The following is a 21,657-nucleotide window of genomic DNA, read 5'->3' on the forward strand; positions in this document are numbered from 1 at the left end:
ACACATTCACAGACACACACATATTCACATACACACACACATTCACACACACACACACATTCACACACACATTCACAGACACACACACACACACACACACACATTCACACACACACACACACACACACACACACATTCACATACATTCACATACACACACACAGACACACACACATACACAGTCAAAGACATACACACACACACACACACACAAACACAGTCACAGACACACACACATTATTATTTTTTTAATTAAAAAAAATGTCCACCCAGCCTCCCTACCTGGAGTGCTGGCGTGGACTTGTCCCTGGGGTCCAGTGGGTCGGGCGGCTCTCTCAATATCAGCCGCGGCGAGGGAGCTGTGAGCTCTCTGCTCCCTCTCGCCGCGGGCTGTCTGCTGTAGCTGGGAGCCGGAATATGACGTCATATTCCGGCTCCCAGCATCAGCAAGCAGCGCGCGGCGAGAGGGAGCAGAGAACTCACAGCTCCCTCGCCGCGGCTGATATTGAGAGAGCCAACCGGGGGGGGGGGGGTCCATAACCTCTTCCCCTCCCGTCCATGACAGGGGGGACATGGGGGGAGGAAGAGGGGCGCTGAGTGCCTGCAGGAACAGCGTTCCTGCACAAAAAAAGTGCAGGACTCAATCCATAGGCGTGCCGCGGGGATTAGGGTGTGCCCAGGCACACCCGGCACACCCCGTGCGCACGCCTATGCTCACATATAAACACCATGACACACAGATGCAAACCCTGACACACAGACGCGCACACACTTTGACACACACTTTGACATATGTGCATACTGATACATGCACATACCTTGACACACAGATATAAACACTGACATATACACACCCTGACACACAGATCCACAAACTGAGACACATATGCACAGAGACACATACACAAACCCTGACACACAGATACACACAAACACACTGACATATAAACACTCAGATACACACAGACACTGATATACACACTGATACATGCACACACTGACACATAAACACACAACCTGCCATAGATACACACATATACGTCATGCGTTTTATTTATGCAGCCACCCTCCTGTTATTACCTTTTGTGTGTAGTAGGGTGGCTTGCTTGGGGTCCTGCTGCTGGTTAAGGTTAATGGGAGTATGGGCTCTAGAGCTGCTTTCACTTCTTGCTCCTCTCCATCCATGCTGCCTGTGCCGCCACTGCCTCCTTCCTCTTATGCGGTGCTCTCTGTGTGACAGGTTCTCACTTCCATCCAGTCAGCTGATAATACAGCGGAATGGCCATGCTCTTAAAGGGATGCTGTGCCCGTTCATCAATACCCATTGGGTGGCCTTAAATGCATGGGCTACCCAATGAAAACCCAAAGCATGCAGACCCCAGTACAGCTGTAGCAGCTACACCAGCGGTAGTTATGTCACTGGTCTGTAAACTTCAAGGAGGGTGTCTGAGTACTATCTGTGTACTGGAGTGTGTCTGAAGTGCACATGGGGCAAAATCGAATTTGGGCAGTGAGAGGGTTCATTGTTATGTAAATATTACAGTCTACGTTGGGACGGGAAAGGTTGAATTCGCATGGGGATGTATGGACTTCTGACTACAGAATTGGTTATTTGACAGTAGCAAGTAGTGACATTTTCAGTGAATCAGATATTAACTGTCTGGAGCAATAGGATTCTCCCCAAAAAATCTTGCACTGGGGCCTTTACTCATTAGTTCTGCTAATGGATGTTATTACATACCCACCTGCATACCGGATGCCCGCTACCTAAAAACAAAATAAGTTCCCACTGGGAAAGCATGCAGCATATATCTTGCATATTGTATAATACTGAACCAAATGAACATAAATATGTATATTCCCAATATGAAAAGTATATCAGACTACACCAATTGCAAGGTAACATGATTGGATGAGCTATTCCGGCCTATAGCATTTGCCTGTACATTACATAGCTATTATCTTTCTATACAATAGTACATTATTGCAGTATTAAAAAGTATGGATCCACATATTATTTATTTATTTATTTATAAAATCTTTTACCAGGAAAGATACTGTGAATGGAAAACAATATATTTTGAAGTTATTTTTTGGCTTATGTGTTTTGCTTTCAATTTTCTATTTGTGCAGCTCAATAATTCTACAGAATTGAAACTACAACCCATAATCCGCTGTTTCTATTATACTGTCTACATTCGTAATTGTATTACTGATAATGGCCACTAGTGGTCTCTGTTTGTACACTTATTTCTAAGGAGGATTTAGGATCCTCTGAGCTCAGCAACATGTTGTCCTGCTTTCCAATAGATTCTAATCCGGATTTCGCAGTGTTAATAAATGTGCCCTGGCTATAGTGCAATATTTATAGTTTGTGTGAGTTTAGGCAGGCATTTGACTGAGTAATAAATTGGTAAATGTACAGCTAATGAAATTCATTCATGAAAAGGCTCACATTATTGAATGCAAACCATTTCTTCTAATCACATATTCTAATTTTAATCCTTATTTTCTCATTACAAGTGTCACAACAGACTGATTGCAGTTTGTGTCTCTCTGATATTGTAGCTTTCACTTGTAAAGTGGAATTATAATGTTCACTGTTTAATGGATTAACTCTGAGTTTGATTCCAAGTTCATATCTACAGTGACAGCAATCCCACTTACAGTGCCTGGCAGCAGCCCCCCTCTCCTCCCCCAATTCCTGGCTGCTCCCCCTGCACTTGCTGTGATTGGGTAAAAGTGATTTGGGCTCTCAGCTTCAAACTGTGGGTGTGGGAAGAGGAGGGTGATAGACTTGGCTGGACTATGTATTGAGCTCTGTATATGTAGTAGTTTTATAGGAAGCCCAGACTGCAGCATCCCTCACACTCCCTGCAGAGGGATCAGGACAGACTTCCATCCCACACAGACACCGAGGATCACTGGACATTGCAATGGGTGGCACATGTCTGCAGTTTTTTGGCTTTATCTCAGGCTTTATTGGCTGGATGGGGGTTGTAGTGGCTACAGCCACCAATGACTGGGTGCTGACCTGCGACTACAGCATTAACACGTGTAGAAAGCTTGACGAGCTGGGATCCAGAGGTCTATGGGCAGACTGTGTCATCTCAATTGGGCTCTACCACTGCAAGCCTCTGGCTGACATCCTTACTCTGCCTGGTGAGACACTATTGCACTCAAACACTAACCAACTTCATGGGACACTAACCACCTGATATTATGATCTATGGAATGTTCCACTCAACAGCTTTATTCAAACTTGTATGGGCCATCAAATGGTGTATCCATTGCAAAGCCAAGATTAACCTGAGATGGAATCTTGCATAAACATGATGATTAATTATAGTTTAATATGTGTGATTTATAAGTAAAATAAATATGAGACGAATCCTAATTAATAGAGCATGAGGGTTCCAGTATTTATTTCAATGAAATGATTAGAATTTTTATTTTTTATTTTTTAATGATATTTGAGCTCACTCCATTCTGCCAAATCTTGAGACATTGCAGATGCCCTATGAGATTTATTGAATGGATAGATAATGTAGGAAAACCCCTTTTTGTCATAGAGCTACTAATAATGTAATGCTCTCATATAACCTAGTTTTGCTGAGCATTAAGGAGTTGCAGTTCTTTAAAAGTCCTATTGTTGCCCACTTTATTTACAGACCTGCTGAACACTATGATCAATAGCTAATACATTTAAAACATCTGACCTAAGTGTGTGCTCCAGGAAAGGTCACCACGCCAGTTTGGTGCAAACTCCTCAATAATTTATTAGTTGATAGTGGATTAACTCATGTTTTCAAATAACAGGGCTATAGGACACCATAGTGTGACAGGTCAGATACCAACAGACAAAATTTATATTAGTAAGTTCACATCTATATTTTACTACACATACAACACAATGTATCCTTCAAATAATTTAGCTGGAAAATACAAACAAACTTTTATTGGTCTTTAATTCCAACAAGGGCATTTTAACTTAAATATTTTTTTTTTTCCAAATTCATGTTTCGATCTACTATAGATCATTATCTGGTGAATCACCTTTTAGTGAAATCCTAAATAAGGGTGAGAAAGGATTTATTTTTTTCCTGAATAAGATCATTTTTGTTGCGTAATAGGCATTTCTATGTAATCTATCTAATTAAAACCTCCAGTGCCTGTTCTGTGATTTAAAGTGAGACAGTTACTCGTTATATGATAGGTAAAGTTATTTCATGGTATATGCAATATTTTTTTTAAAAAAGTGTTCTATTGTATATTGAGATTTTAATTGAATTATTTTTAGAGTTATCCACTTAACTGAGAATTGTCAATAAATTAAAATAAATCAATTTATTTTTTAAGGCCAAAATAGCTGTACTGCAAGCATTGTTGAATTTTTTCGGTTCTGCTTAAATTTGAAATCCACTTCGAATTTACTTTAAATTCCTGACGATTCTTACTGTAGTGATAAACCCTGTTGCTCTAAAGAAATTCTCAACTATCTAGTAGGTCATCACCATAATCCTGTCATATGATATTGCTATCTATTTGTGTTTGTTAACATGTATAAGCATTAAATAATACACATATCGCACTGCTGTTACTTAGTCTGATGTAGCATATAAAATACCTTCTGAAACAAAAGGGTCATGAGTTCTATTCCCTGTTGGGTCGGTTCTTCCTTTTGTCTTTCCAAGGTTAACACAATTAGTCATTTTAAATGATTCAATATAGAATGAAATGCCCGAAAGAGTGGATTGTCAGGATCCCAAAGAGAATTTCAATTGCTAGGCTAAAATAGAAAAACTCAGACATACCTGGCTTTGAAATCATTTTTTTTCCTTTAGATCTAAAATATAAAACTTACTTTAAATTCACTTCGCATTCTCAAAATTTCTAACTTCTTTAGCTGGAAAGTTGCCACTCTCTTAAAATATATATATATATATATATATATATATATATATATATATATATATATATAAAAGCCATTTAAAATGATTGTGTTATCATATAACTATTTAAACTCATATAACCATTTAAAATGTAATGCATTTAAATTAAAAAGGACATCAATACAAATGATATACATTGTCTTTTGAATGCTCCTCTACCTGTCAGGGTTTGTCACTAAAGACAATTCTGGAATTCACTGCAAATTATAGTCCAAAGTAGCCAATTTGGGAAAATCCCCCAAACTCGTTATCAGCACTCTTGCTGTAGTACCAACCAATGATGCACGGTTGGATCAGAGGCGCCACTCTCCCATGATCCGCCCCAAGGCCGTGGCCTTGGTGGCCTTATGGGAAATCCGTCCATATTCCTGTAACAATTTCTAATTGTCTCACTTATTGTTAAATTTCCGAACAAAATTTACAACACTCACGAACAGAGCCTTGATCTCTACTAGGAGGGAGGTACAATCTGGCATTCTCTCCAGGACCATGCACAACTTTAATCCTGTTTTGATTAAATCTATTTAGACAAATATTTAAAAATATAGGAAGAAATCTTATTTTTACAATGAAATATATTTGATTTAAGCACTTTTAGTTTATCAGATTGTTTGTAATGTTTATACCTAATAATTTGTGCCAAATTAAGTGTTGTCTAGTGTTGTGGCATGTCGAAGGGTTACATGTAGGAATAACAGAACCAATTAAATCAATATTGCAATATTACAGAACCAATAAAATCAATATTTTAGCAATAATGAAAATAATTAGCTTTGGTGAGATTTATCATCGTTTTCTGAAAAGTGGTCTTCAGTACTAAGCAGAGCAATCACAATGGAAACCAGAGGAACTTGTAGGCACAATCTGTTGATGACTCTTCTTTTACATTGTTGCCCCATTGAATCAGAACACTTTGTTAAATCCCAATATGTATTACCGTAATTTTACTTTTCTTTTGGATTGCTTGACATTACTGTTTCATTAGAATGGGAGTACAAGGAAAAATATTACAGATTGCCATTGCATTTTAAGATTTGGTTTTGAGTATAAAACTCTTATTAAACATAATTCCAGCGAAATGCTTAAATAATGCATTACACTTTAGCTAAACCAATAGATTCTAGTCAACTACATCTACTGTATATTTATTCGACTAAAATGTTATGATATTTAGTTGACAAAAACTAAAACGAAATAATTCAGATGACTACAATATGACTAAAACTAAATGGAAATTTAGTCAAAAGGCTATAATTAAAACTAAAATTGCTGTCAAAACTAACACTGGCGCCAACATATTTTACAACACTTTACAGATGTAGAAAGGGATACAATCTATGTATATATATACCTCATTAGGTGTCTTGCCCAGGGACACTTACTGGTGAGGATAGTGGAACAGAATTCAAACGTAGGTTTCCCCGTAACCATTGCTCTGACCAACCAATATATATTGAAGGTTTTTTCTTTTTCGAATTAAAAATGGTGAGTGTGTTGAACACATTTTTCTTTATTAGCTCCCCCAAGCAGTGTGTAGTGGAGTCACTACTTCCTCTAACGTGTTCAAGCGACTCGTGATGAGAATAGCTTCTTTGGATATTGTATCATTGTTTTAAAAAGGTTGTGTGATGACTTAATGTTACATTTACTTCCAAGACTGTGTATAGAGAATATAGAAGTGGATCAGAAGACCCCCACTTGCCAAAACATTTTAGCTACAGCTGACTATTAAATTATATTGGAAGTCGTGCATTTGTATATGATTTTACTGCCGGATGTAGGGCCTTTGGCATCAGCTATTACTTTGTGGGACACGACACAGAAAACCAGATCTAGAACTGTGGATTGTCATCCTGTGGGTTCTGGTAACTGCTGATGGTAATAGTAGTTTACCATATTGTAGGTTGACCCAATAAAAGGAAGATGTACCTCGTGACAGAGAAGTTGAACATTTGATACCACCAGGTGGGATGATATATAAAATATCTTTATCGTTGCATATTTCCAGTGCCATCAAGTTTGGCAGGCTGACCCAACGTCTGGCATTTTTGAATGTTTCTTTGATATACGTGTATCTCTTGTATATCAAAAAAAAAATAAATAACATAAAATGTTGTCCTGGGCATCCATAATTGCTTTTAACTCCATAATAATGTTTTTTCTCCAAATAATGTTTTTTCTCCATGGCGCTATCCTAATTCAACATTCCACCTGCTGCAGTCAACCTTCATTACTAATGTGTGTACTGAAATTATTATGTGTGTACTGATACGATAAAATAAAATGACCACCTGCAACGAGACCTGACAAATAAAATAATCGTACCCAGAAGTATATTATGACATTTAATTTTACTGCGATATTTTGGATTAAGCAAAGTGACTCAATAACACAGAATGCTCATGGGCATGGTAGCTTTGTGGGAAGAAATTGTGTTGACTCCTGACTATTTACTACTATTTTTATATTATCAACAACAATAATGACACAGTAAATTAAGTGTTTGCGCTTAACAGTGAGCACAAATCACAAAGAGTATTGATTATTTAATCCGGTTCATTTCAGTGCTTAGAACACAAAATGTGCATAGCAGATATGCTGCACTCGATGAAACATTGATTGGGTCATGAGTAAACAATCTGATAATGTTACTATTAGTATGCTAAGCTGCACTAAAACTTAACAAATCCTTATATCTTGATAAGGAAACATAACATTTTTGCTATTTGTTAGGTATATCTGGGAGTATAAATGTTACTAATAACTAAATTGACACTTGCTTATTGATCTCCAAAGGATGAAAGACTGAGTTGACCATGTGCTACATTCTACAGATATTTCAGCTGGGGCACAAACCACTAAACTACCATATTTGTCAGAATATAAAAAGCACCTATATATTTAAAGCAGAAATTAAGAGAAAAACAACCAGTACTGGAATTACGATGTACTTCAGCATGTGTATGTGTGTATATATATATATATATATATATATATATATATATATATATATATGGGTTGTAGTGTGTGTAATGGAGGTTTAACAAGTTTGTGTATAGGGGCAGTGTTGTGTGTCGTAGGTAGTGTGGTATGTCTTTAGGGAATGTAGTGTGTGTGTGTGTGTGTGTGTAGTTAATATAGTGTGTGTAAGCAGGGCCGTCTATAATATGCATAGGACCCTGGGCGACATATTTTCTTGGGCCCCCTGGGCCCTGCCTCTCCCACCCTCCCCCTCAACCCCCACAAGTATGCCCAGCCCCCAATCACACTGACAGACATACTGACACATACACGCACAGACAGACATGTTAAAACATTCGCAGATACATACTGACACACACATATATATTGGCAGACATATTGACACACATTCATACATACTGACACACATACATACAAACACAGACACATACACTGACAGATATACTGACACAGACACATACACTGACAGAAATACTGAAACACACACAGACATATACACTGACAGACATATTGACACACACAGACATGCGGACACACACACAGGCATACTGACATACACACAGGCATACTGACATACACACAGACATACATACACACACAGACACATACACCGACAGATATACTGACACACACAGACACGTACACTGACAGATATACTGACACACACACAGACACATACACTGACAGACATATTGACATACACACACACAGACATGCTGACACACACACACAGGCATACTGACATACACACACACACACTGACACACACACAGGCATTATGACATACACAGACAGACATACATACACACATAGACACATACACTGACAGATATACTGACACACACACAGACACATACAGTGACAGATATAGTGACACACACATAGACCCATACACTTACAGAAATACTGAAACAAACAGACACATACACTGAAAGACGTATTGACACACACACATATTGACACACACACACACACACACACAGACATACTTACACACACGCACACACACACACACAGGCATACTGACATACACACAGACATACTGACACACACAGACAGACATACTGACACACACTGACAGACATACTGACACACACACACACACACATACTGACACACACACACACACACTGACATACACACACAGACATACTACTGACATACACACACACACAGACATACTGACATAAACACACACACACACACATACATACTGACCTTCTTCTGGAGGTTCTTACCTTTTTCTGGACGGTGGTTTCCCTGGGGTCCAGTGGCAGGCTGAGTTGGTAGTTATCCCCTGGAACTCACCTCCTCCCTGCCTTCCTCCTCCCGCGTGGCTCTGATCTCCGGTGGGAGGAAGTGACGCGCAGCACTCACTTCCTCCCAGTCGGCTGCCGAACAGGAAGGGGCCCGGTCGCGCTGTTTTAGCAACGTAGCGTGGGCCACCCGGGGGCCTTCTTAGAGTGTGGGCCGGTGCTGCTCTGTTCTGCGCACTGCCTGGTCCATGGGGGCTGCACAAATTGCGGGGCCCACGGGCAGCTGCTCTGGGCCCGGGGCAACTGCCCCGTTTGCCCCGTGTTAAAGATGGCCGTGTGTTTAAGGGAGGAAATATGTGTATGGGATGCAGTTTGTTTACAGTGGATGTAGTTTGTGTGAACTTATGAGGTAGGATAGGGTCTGCATTGTGAGGGGTTAGAGGGGAACTGTTAAATATTTTTTTTTATTTTTATGTCAATTTATTTTATTTTATTTAGGTTTGTTCACCCTCCTTGCTTCTTATCTTTGGCCAGGGAGATAGGGAATAGCAGATCTCTGGTGGTAATGATGAACAACTCTAGCCTGCACCTCTGGCAGATGGAGACTGAGTATACTCATCTCGTGAGCCCTTAAACTGTGTGGTACTGGAGCATTGCCATGGTAATGTGCAGAAACACTCTGAATGGCTGAATGGACTGAGGGATTTCAGTGATGACCTGTCCCCAAAACAACTTTAACTTAATAAAGCAGATTTTGAATATATAGACCAACCTCTGATGTCTCACTGCTCAATTCACTTCCATTTAGGAGTTAAATAACTGTGCATCCCTAGCTACATCTCCCCTGGTTGTAACAGATATAGCCTGCGTGAAGAAAAAAGGCTTTCTTTTCAATCAGATGTTAACTTACTTTAGAAGTGTTTTATCCCCTGCTCTGTAAATTGAAATTGAATCACACACAGAAGGCTCCTGCAAGGTGTAGCAAGCTATTAACAGTGCAGGTGTTAGGACATTTTACATTAAACAAAATTTTAAATAAAGGTAGTGTAAACATTACGTGACTATTTACAGGAAGTGTTTAGGAAGGCTGTGTAAGTAGCATGCAGGGAAGTGTGACTAGACTGCTATTTTAACAAAGAGATTGCAGGGGCATTAGCTATACACCAAAACTGCTTCATTAAGCTAAGTTGATTTGGTGACTACAGGGTCCCTTTAAATTGGGACACTGGTGAGCAGTTCTAAACGGGATGGGCCAGTGATGTTCCCTATGTCACACTGGCACCTCTCAAAGGACTAAGCCATTGCAAGAAGCACTTCCTCGCCCAAAAAAGGTGCATTAAAGCTGGTGGGAATGCATGCCAGGCTGATTGTCTGTTCCAGAGCTCAGAGCATGGTCCTATTGCTCTTAAAGTGTCCCCCTGGACAAATAGGGAAGGGGGAGGAGCATGACTGCTGCCCAGGATAGTGGGATGGAATAATGGGAGCAACAATGTTGCAAATATGGAAGGACTTGTAATGGGGGAGCAGGGGAGGAGACTTACCAGTCCGAAGGAGATTGTCATTCACCCTGGTTGAATTTCTTTTCACTGACTGTACTTTTCTCCAGGAATTGCTTTCTCCTAGTCTGTTGGGGAATACACAACCTGGTCCTGCACAAACCAACAAAATCAATGTATCTTTTACTGATTGAGGACAAGGCTTCAATATGGCCACCTCATCTCTGGAAGAACTGGTAAAAATGAGGGCAGCTTACCAGGAGTCTCATGGATCCTTGGACCAAGTGCTGTCTCAAGTTCAGCAGGCTGCAGGAGGAGCTGAGGCATCGGTAGGCGGGCGGAGGGCCAGGAGATCGAGGCCTCCGTCACGTCTGTCCCAGAGTCCTGTGCGGCAGAGCGGAGGTAGGATTGCCCAGCGGTCCGTGGACGGGAGCGGTGATGCTGGGCGCTTACCAGCACGAAGAGTGGCCAGCCGGAGGCTGAGGAGGGCCGGACAGGTGATTGCTGAGTCCGGGTCCCAAGATGGCGGCGATCGGGATGGCGGGGACCCGGCCGGAAGGTCGCGCAGCCCGCGCGCTTCTCTTCCGGCGTGGGTAGGTGAGACGTCATCACGCACGCAATCCTGCATGCGTGCAACGCTGGACGTCAGGACGCATGGAACGCCGCGGCGCGCATGCGCGCGGACGGCCCATGCTGGGGCCAGAAGATCATCTGCGGTGCAGGAGCACCCCGAGACGGCCCGGAAAGGACCGCAGAGATGCGCATCTGGCGCCTGCGGGTCCCAGGAGCGGGAAGAAGAGGTACTCAGCCTGCAATCGGAATCTGAAGAGGAGGATACAGTGTTCCCCAGTGGGTCCGGTCTGCCTCCTGCAGCATCAGCGCGTGAGTATTGCGCTAGCGCTTGAGATGCGCTGGCTGAGAATGATAGGGAGCAGGGTTCCCAGGGACAAGGGGATTTAGGTAGACAAGGGGATTTAGTTAGACAAGGGGAGTTAGGTAGACAAGGGGATTAAGTTAAGTTATTGAGGTCAGTATTAAAGAGGTTGCCTGGTGCTGTCCCCTCCTCTACTCCGTTGGGTATGCGGGGGGCTGCATCGCAGCTTCCTGTCAGGGACAGGGTGATGGGTATTCTGCATCCACGGTTGCCGGGCTGTGAGCTGTCCCCGCTGGGTCTGCATGTGGCAGCAGACGTCAGGGACAAAATAGTCCGGGGTGAGTATGTCGACTTCCTGGCTCTGGTTCCTCCAGATAGGGAGTCGGTGGATAGACCGCGGCGAGGTGACATGGGTGACGGTGATAGAGGTAATCAGCTTCCCCGCACTTTTGGGAATTGGCTTCAAGGTTTTTCGGTTTTCGCGAGCATCTTAACGGGTAGTTTTCCCGGCAAGGCTCCCTCCTTGTTCGGTTATTTGGATCTCATTTGGGGGGCGTACAAGATTTATGGGGGGCAACGCTGGTACCGGTATGACCAGCAATTTCGACAGAAGATGGCGGTCAGCGAGGGCATGGATTTTGGGGTGCAGGATGGCAGCTTATGGCTGCTGTTGATGACGCCCTGCCGGCCATCCCCCTTTCCAGGGACGGCCGGCGCGCTGGCTAGTGCGCCGGCAGGACAGCGTAGGGGAGTCTGTTGGCTCTTTAATGAGAGCCACTGTAAGTGGTACAGTTCATGCAGGTTCCGGCATGAGTGTTCGCACTGCGGCGGAGCACATCCCGCCGTGCGCTGTTTCAAAAAGGGTAAGACAGGGGTGCGCCCCAAGGACGACGTTCCTAGACAGGAGGACGCCAGTGAGCGTCGAAAGGATGCACCCATGGCTAGACCGGTCTCCTAAGCGGCGGAAAGTGAGTATTCTATTAGACAGGTTTTTATTTGGTTTTTGGATTCCGTTTGTTTTGTCTGAGGCGCCGTCGTTTGCAGTCAATTTACGGTCGGTTTCGGGTAAGGAGCACTGCGGAACATAAGTTGGACAAGGAGGTATCCTTGGGCCGCATGGCAGGACCGTTTTCGGAGCCCCCGTTTTCTAACCTGCGAGTGTTGCCCCTGGGCTTAGTTCCTAAAAAAGAGCCTGGGGCCTTTCGCCTCATTCACCACCTGTCCTATCCATCCGGCGGGTCGGTGAATGATGATATTGACAAATGTCGAGGGTGCGTTATGCTTCATTTGACAGGGCTCTGGAGTTGGTGAGAGACGCAGGGTCAGGGGCATTGCTCGGAAAATCGGGGTGCTGCGGATCGGAGAGCTAGTGGCCCCCAAGGTGAGTTCAGTGGCAGCGTTGAGGCTTTCCAACGTCTCAGTGACACCGGAGTGCGTGATACTGTTGATTCGGCGGTCCAAGACGGACCAAGAGGGTACGGGAGCGAGGGTACGTATCGGTCTGACTGGGGGTGTATTTTGTCCGGGGAACTTGTTGCGGGCATATCTAGGCGCCAGGGATGGTTCGCTGCTGGTCCATCTGAATGGGTCTTCACTGAGCCAATTTCAATTTGCTAGCATCATGCGGAGCTGCATTTGCAGGTTAGGGGGGACCCCAGGTTATATTCCACGCATTCATTTAGAATTGGAGCGGCGACGCAGGTGAGCGAACTGGGTTTCCCGAAGGAGGCACTTATGCGCTTGGGGCGCTGGGAGTCGGGGCGGTTCCAGCTTTACGTGCGTCCTCATTTGCTGTGATGGTATGCCGCTGGATAAGTGCAAGTTTCACTGTTGTTCTTTGTTTCGTAGGCCACGTTCCTCGTTATGTGTGGATCCTGGGGCATTCATATGTGTACTGGGCAGCTAGGCGGGCGGAAGAAAGATCACACGGCCGTAATTTGGGGTTCCCGTTCCAGGAAGTTAGGGTACGGTGGCGTCGATTGAGGGGGTTACGTTGGGATCAAGTATTAAGGGAGTGTGAGCAGCTGTGTCGCTGCGTCGCTGGCCCAGTGACACTGCTATTGCATGCGGGCGGTAATGATGTTGGCCGACGGAGGTCGGTGGATCTCATTCACGCCATGCATCATGATCTAGCACGCTGTTTTGCGCTTTTTCGTGACTTGACTCTGATCTGGTCTGAGATAGTGCCCCGCCCAGTGTGGAAGGTGGGAGGCTATGGAAAGGCGCTTGAACGCTGTAGGCGAAAGATTAATGTGGCTATTTCGCGCTTTGTGCATAGTTTGGGTGGAATAGTGGTACGGCACTTTGAGTTGGAGGGGAATAATTCAGACGTGATGCGTCAGGATGGGGTCCACTTGACCCCCATTGGGCTGGACATATTTAATGTGGGGCTGCAATCGGGCATTGAATTGGCGCTGTCTGCGGGGGGGCGCGAAGCCGGCGCAGATCAGGCTGCGGCAGGACGGCTTCGCGGTGGCGGTTTTCCCTGGACAGCGGAATCGAAAAGGAAAGGAGTATGACGCAAGGTCACCTTGGGGAGACGACAGTCGGCGCAAGGCTGATGGCTAGCGACGGCTGTGTTGGGCTCTTGGAGAACAAGGAAGGAGAACTGTCTGTTGGGTCCTCACCCAACAGCTGGCAGGAATTAAGAATTAAGATTTTTACTGTTTAATAAAGCTGTGGCCGTTACCCTTATCCACTAAAAAGGTGTCCAGTGTATTATTTGGGGGCAACGGTTGGATGGGATATGGGTCAGCAGTCATGTAGTGTAAGTGAGTTTGATGAGGCGCTCACACTACTCTTTCTAGGGACATTTTCCTGGAGTCCACAAAGATCCGCAATCATTATGAAAACCCTAATACTGGTCCAGCTTATTACAGCTCAGAAAATAGCTTATATAAAATGGTAGATAATTGTAGTGCAATGTATTGATTTATAAAATGGAGGACCTTTTTATGGCTACTTTATATATTGGGGTGTCTTTCTTTGCCCATGTTGGGAGGGAAGCAAAATGATACATTGTAACTAACTGCTGGTCCATAGGTCCCCAAATGTACAAGAATCATAAAATGTAAAACTCGTAGCTGCAAGAGTGAAAGCAACACTCAAAGAAGATATTATCGGGGGCGGAGCTTGCCGGCCAAGCAGAGCAGACGTGCCTGGCTGGAGCTCCTGCGCTTGACGTCAGATTTCGGGGCAAAAAACCCCACTACCCGCAAACTGCAAGCGACAAATAGCCATATTCGAGACCGGGGGAAGCTACACTACCCGGCGATACCCGACACGAGCGCTCCGGAATCTGAACGGACTAGCCCGAGGCTTGCGGCCTACGCCTGAACGAGCCGAGGTGAGACGGCCGCTCACTCGGCTCCGTGCCAGCAGCGGCAACGACCAACCCGAGCCTCCCCCCCCCCTCTGGACCGGTGGGGGTTATCCCGGTCTACCTTCAGGAGACACTGGAACGACCCGACGAAAAGACTGAGGAGATGCAGGGGCCTGAAACACGCGGTGCCAAAACGATTAAAATGGCGGCGGCAGCAGCTACCTCTCCTACAGCTTACAGTGAACAGCTAGATATAGAGCACCGGCTGAACAGGACCTTCCAGGCGTTCTGGGACAAGCTGGAGGCCCTTATGTTTTCGGAGAACAAGGAAGCAGTGCCTGTCACCAAGCCACGTACTCACCTTGTAAAATCTAAAAGAAAGCAAGTGGCGACGGGGGGCGAGGTAAAGTATAGGACCAACAGTGCAGACCACGCTGCTGAGCCTGACCGCACCCAGCCCCTACACGAGCGCTTAGACCTGCTGTGTCGTCGTTTCTGGGCACGTTTGGAGCAGAGACAAGCCCAACAACTTACCACCTTTTATAGGGTGGTGGAACCGGAGGAGAGCATGAGGCAAGAAGGGCAGACCCCGGGCAAGGCAGCCTTACACCAGCGGGCTGAGCGCCCTTCCAGGCAAGGGGTCAACAGGAGACAACCTCCAAGACACAAGCCACCTCGCAGGAGGGTTACCCGCCGCTGGCGGCGGAAGACCACCAGGACCCATCACTGCGCCCAGTATGGGAGAGACCCGGCCCTGAGTAGGACCCGAGTCTGTGGCCACAGGGTGTCGACCCCGCACGAGACCTGGAGCTGGGGAGCAACCCCCCACCGCACGCAAACCTCCCCCACACCACAACACCCACACCCACTGCTCCAGGAGGCGCCCAGTGACGGGGCTACTGAAGCTGAATCCCGGGACATTCCAACACAGGGCATCGGTTGAAACACCCGACGCTGAGCCTTACGGCAGACATGCCCTGCGAACGAACCGCGAGCAGGTTGCAGCTGAAGAGCGGTGAGGTATACGCCTGGGGGGCCTTGTACTTTGCCGAGACCCTCACTTTCCCACTCCCCCGATATTTTCTGCAATCCACACCCGGCTGGAGTTGGGTCCAGTGTAAAAATGGGTGATCTAGTGACTTTCTGGACAATTTTTGGCACATACCTGTATTGATAGAATGGTTTCAGTGGTCTGCCGTTAAAATACAACCTCTATTGGGGGACGGTCCATATAGTGTTTAGCTAGCTCGACTCACGAGACTGTATGCATGTATAGCCTAATAAGCATGTCCCTCTTTGGCAATGGGAGCGTATGGACCGCCCATACACATAGTCTGATTGTTTAACATTACCGAGAAACTAAGCAATGCAATCCCATCAATGCTGTCACTGAACATGCCCATCCGATATCTCTTATTTTGTAACATATCGGGGCCGGGACAGCTATTCCTAAGATAACCCTAGTTATACTCTTGTTATTAAGCATGGCACTAATACCCAGCCTGGTTACACCCGTGTTTAACTCTCGTAAAAATTGAGACTGTAACTACTAAGAGTCTGTCTTTTTGCGTAATGGATGTCATACGATGTTTCTTCTGTCTAGCGTTGGTCTCCCTTACTTTAACTCTGTTGATGCTCCCACTTAAAGTATAGGCATAAGCATTATCACACCTTAGACTACCTTTACTTATTCTGTTTAGCTATGAACACCAACTTGTATATGAAGCCTGTCTACACTATTTTGATTACTTTTGTTTCTTATCCAAGCTTGTATCACTCTGTTTACTTGAATGTTTCACAAAAAAACAAAAAACCCATGGCAATCTTTCTTTGAGGTGCATTGCACACCATCTTGATATTATTATCTCATGTTACCCCTCAATGCCTCCTCTTTCTCTTATGTATCCCATGACGTATATGCCATAATAAAAGAAAGATTTACAAAAAAAAAAAAAAAAAAAAAGAAGATATTATCGGTCATTTTATAATCGAACATTTAAAACATTAAATTAATGTGTACGTATGTTTGTTTTGAAAAGTATATAGGGTGTTATCATTCTCTTAAATAGTAATGTAAGTGTAAAACTTCATACATCATACTTATTTACATTTATTACATAATAAATGTCACCCACGCAGGAGCACGACTTACAATAGTAGTGTAAGTTCTCATGATAAACACAAGAGTGGCCACTACTGATTGATGTGAAGCAAAACATGTAAAGAACGATGTAAAACCAGAAGATAGATTGATAAAATAGGGAACGTCTGCTGACAATATTTCCAAAGTACCTTGCAATTTTACTGTCAACACTGCTCAGCAAGCTGAACGTAAAATGAAAATGAGCTTGAGTTCTATTACATTTAAATAAACCTATAATTTACTCTAATTGAAAGAACACAATTCATATATCATTTGTGTTAACAATTTTTCATGTTTAGACCATTTTTTTTTTTTTTAAATCCTGGGATCGGTGAAGCAAGTAATGATAGTTCCAGTTCTCCATAATATGCTGAATAGTATTTTTTTTATAGAAGACATATCCACAGCATCCTTTGAGTTGAGATCCCAGGACTGAACCTGGTATATGAGAAAATTGTTAAGTGAATGCTTTGGGGCAATACATGAACATGCTCCACATGCAATCCCTGTCATGGCTGGCTTGAGGGTTAAACTCAAAGGGATCCGATTCCAGTGGCATGAATGGATGTTAGGCTATCTCAGGCGCCATTTCGTATTTTTTGTTGTTGTTTACTAATAAAATTATTTATTATGAAGAATACATATACACGGTTATTCAGAAAAGAGTGAATTATCAGGAATTCAAAGTAAATTATATATTTTAGCTCAATGTAGCCAAACTGAAAACATAACTGGACGATAAATATTTTTTTATTGGCTCTTTTCAGATAATTCACTATATAAAAAAATTTCTTTTATTTTTTTAACAAACATAAGAAACAAGTAGGTTAGCCATTTGTTGGTTTCCTAGGGATGTAATAGGATTCTGTAAACCCAAGACTGAGGATGCAATACACAAGTAAATCCATTACGGATACTGCACTTGGATCTGTATAGGAGAGCATTTCACTTTGCTCCTTGGGAAGCAATCTGAAAACGTACTCCTTTGATAAAGGACATTGAGAGTTATTTTATAACAGGCAAACCGATTCGATATGGTTCCTGGAGCCTATTCAGTTCTTATTGTAGTACATTTTCACCTAGACACTAATTATCATATCATTGTGAGCCTTAACCTTCATATAATTTCTCTGTAAGGAACTAAGTCGCCTCAGTTACCGGCGTCAACAAAAGGAAACCTTGATGGACGCCATATTGTCAAGCTAGGGAGTAGAATTCACATTACATATACATTTCAAAAAGGTTATATATTTCTTTCTTCCTTTATTTGCTCCATCCTTTTGTTTATTTACCTTCTTTCGCTATTTATTTCGCCCTTTCTTTCGCTGAATTCTCCCAGTGATATTGAGAAGGTATTATAATAAAAATTGACTATGCAAGCTTATAATACAGCATGTAATAGTAAATAAACCCACAAACTTTAATTTTATATATTTATACTAAATTAAATGTTTGCCCACCTTGAAATTAATGAAATAAATTGGAAGTCAAAAGTATTCAGCTTACTAACAATTCAAATGATGAAATAACTGCCTGTTATGATTGTAGCTTGCAGAAAGCATTGTATTGTATTTGAGAGTTGTCATCATGTCTACTGTCTTTTGCTTAAACTTTATAAAGATGAAACACTCTGCTGAAAGCTTTCATCGACTCCCTATGATCCAAGGCAATTTGAGTTCTTCCTGTGTGAGCTCCGATGCCATGTGGATTTCCCATAATCCTTTATGCTGATCACACTAGGCATGTTATTGAATGGGAAATTAAAGGATGCTATTGCCTTTCCTACACGTGTCGTGCACATGAGAGGAAAAAGTCCAGACGAATAATGTTCAAATTTGACTTCCTTGGTTCCCTTTCCCTTGAAGCAGATGTGACAGGAAATACGTCTCAAGGGAAACAAAAGTGATTAGACAATGACTTTTACATTGAGTGGCTCAATGTCACTTTCTCAGAAAATCCACTCAAAATAAATGAATGCTGGTAAAAGTAGTTATTATTTATGCCCAACCCTTGCAGAGGAAATAGACTCAATAACATAGCAACAAATATTGAAAAACAACACAACTGGTTTAACTGATGAGTACTGTACATGGAATCAAATCAGTAAAGGAAAGCTTGCCACACATAGTTTGCTGTTTGGTTATTTTTTTTTTTTTACTTCTCATTTAAGAGCCAAAATTACTAAAATGTTTTAATATTTTAACGTTAAATACCATGTTTATTTATCTGCCTTAATAAAAATGCATTTCATTTAAGTTTAATGAAAAATGCACCTTGGAAACTTTGGCATTTGCTGCAAAGCCACAGATCTTGCAGCTTCTGCAGTAAATCCACAAAACCAGGAAAGGACTCAATGCACTTTACTTTATATAGCACTGCTGAACCTATCCCAGAAGATGTGCTTCATGGGCACAACAAGAGTGGTAGTTTGATTGTCAGACTGGGAGGGACATGAACAAAGATTGGGCTGATATAGGAAATCTAATTATTACAAAAAAATAAATAATCTAAAGCAGAAGAATAAAAACCTCACGTGGTATATCTAATTGAATCTTAACTGCCAAATTGCACCGAATGTGTGTCTTGAGTATTCCTTTAAAACGAAAGAGTAAATATGATGGTCTTCCCTTTGCTTCTATAACAGCCTTAAAGAAACACTCCAAGCACCATAACCACAACAGTGAAAAAAGTAAAACTGTTTCAGAATGTTTTCACTTCTTACTTGGGGTCTACTTGACTTCCTGTGAGAGCTGGCAGCTTTCTACTTGAGCAAGGCTCTGCAGTGCAGGGCTTAGCTCACTGAATTGGGATCAATCAGCTGACACTCTGAACCAATGAGCTAGCCCTTCGTTGCAAAGCGTAGCTCAGGAGAGCTAACAGACATTCCTGATTAGGCCCTTCCCACTCTCCACTGCAAGTAGTGGAGGCACCTACGTGCTTACACTGGACTCTCCTGGGACCATAAACAACACTGTTTAATGGAAACAATTAGCAGGGATTCATCCACGATAGCATTAGTGAGACTGGTCCTGGTGTTTGGAGATTACGCCTATGTACACAGTTACAAATGCATGTGATAGAGTTGAGGTCAAAGCTTTATGCTGGCCAGTCATGTTCTTCAATTCAGATCTTCCTTACTGGACCTTTACATTGGGAATAGACTTTCATGATAACTGTCGGGACAGTGCCATATTATTCTAAAAGAAACATTTAAAGCATTTAGTCATTGTGTGTCCCCTGTAAATGAATGTAACGTTATTGAGTGTAACTGACATGACGCCATGCTGTTGGTGATTGTGAACAGGTGTGCTGCGTGATGATGGTCAGCTTATCATGTTCTAACATGCTTCCTGTTACTGTTGACAGCCCACATCCAAGCTGCCCGAGCCCTGATGATAACAGGCTCTTTCCTAGGACTTCCGGCCGTGTTCCTGCTACTCTCTGCCCTGCCCTGCATTCGCATGGGCCACGACCCCGGAGTCGAAAAACACAAACGTTTCTTGCTGGGAGGAGTATTGATTGTCATCCTGGGTAAGACAAATAGGAAATGATGTGTCTGTCTGTCTGTATGTCACGTTTACAACAGTTTCTCTTTGTTTTGCTCCATTACAGGCATTTCATCTTAGGGTAGGATGCAGGGACAGGTAAATAGTAAGCCACATTGAACAACATGCCATATAGGCAGTATGGAAAACCACTGCACATCTTCTGCATATTCCACAATAGATTCCATAACAGGTTCCAAGAGAATGCTGCGGCTGCTATAGTATAATGAGATAAATCAGTTACTACATGCAAGGCTTGTCTAATTGCAGATATTGGCACTTTATTAATATAATATTAAAGGAACACTCCACGGTTATAGATAAACACATTTATTAATAAAGCTGTAAGACTGTTCTGTACTTAATTACGTACCTCCATTGCTCCACTCCACCCAGTCCAAGTCATAGGGTTCAGATGAAAAAAGTAAAATCCCTGATTCTATTCCAGATCAAAAAAGTGTTGAACTTGCAAACCCCTACATAGGATGAGTTTTTCTGGTCAGTATATGTATGTTTATTGATAGGGAAATAGTTAGAAAAAAATAACTTATAGGGGGTTATGTGATAGGACACATTCTCCTGCTTTAGACGTTCCCCATTAAAACTAAGCATATTTATAGTGTGTTATCGCATATTGGAGATGATTGATCAGCAAAGAGATCAATATTCTGTCTACACGCTCTGTATATGTTTTATTGCTGGTGATGTTTCTTTGTTTCTCTATTAACCCCTTAAGGATAAGGTAATTGTACAAGTTCTGATCAAAACAAAATCAAAACAAAACCTGGAATTTGAGCTATTTGTTGTTCAACCATAATTTAACTCTTTCATATTAAGTGCACTCACACTTATTAAATATCATTTTGTTCAGGAGAAACGGGGCTTTCATTTCACATCAAATATTTATTTATGAAATTTTATTTTATATGAATAAAATCTAAAAAAATTGAGAAATTAAGATTTTCTAAAATTATTTTCTCCATGGAATTTTAACTGTGAATGTCATATTACAGCTTTTACTGCAATAAAATATTGGTGTTCAGCAATGCCTCATGATTACAACAGTACCCCCCATGCACAATATTTA

General features: G+C 42.7%; 1 protein-coding gene across 1 annotated transcript in view; it reads left to right on the forward strand.

Annotated features, from left to right (window-relative positions):
- Positions 1 to 2,864: 2,864 nt before the first annotated feature.
- Positions 2,865 to 21,657, forward strand: part of CLDN11 (claudin 11) — a 55,696-nt gene continuing 36,903 nt past the window's right edge. Inside the window, exons 1-2 of the mRNA XM_063442659.1 lie at positions 2,865 to 3,162; positions 20,392 to 20,556. Of these exons, the coding sequence (XP_063298729.1) occupies positions 2,937 to 3,162; positions 20,392 to 20,556 (391 nt within the window). The 5' untranslated portion in view covers positions 2,865 to 2,936. The remainder of the gene's footprint in view (positions 3,163 to 20,391; positions 20,557 to 21,657) is intronic.

Source organism: Pelobates fuscus, chromosome 2 (assembly GCF_036172605.1).
Source record: "Pelobates fuscus isolate aPelFus1 chromosome 2, aPelFus1.pri, whole genome shotgun sequence".
Taxonomy (NCBI): Eukaryota; Metazoa; Chordata; class Amphibia; order Anura; family Pelobatidae; genus Pelobates; species Pelobates fuscus.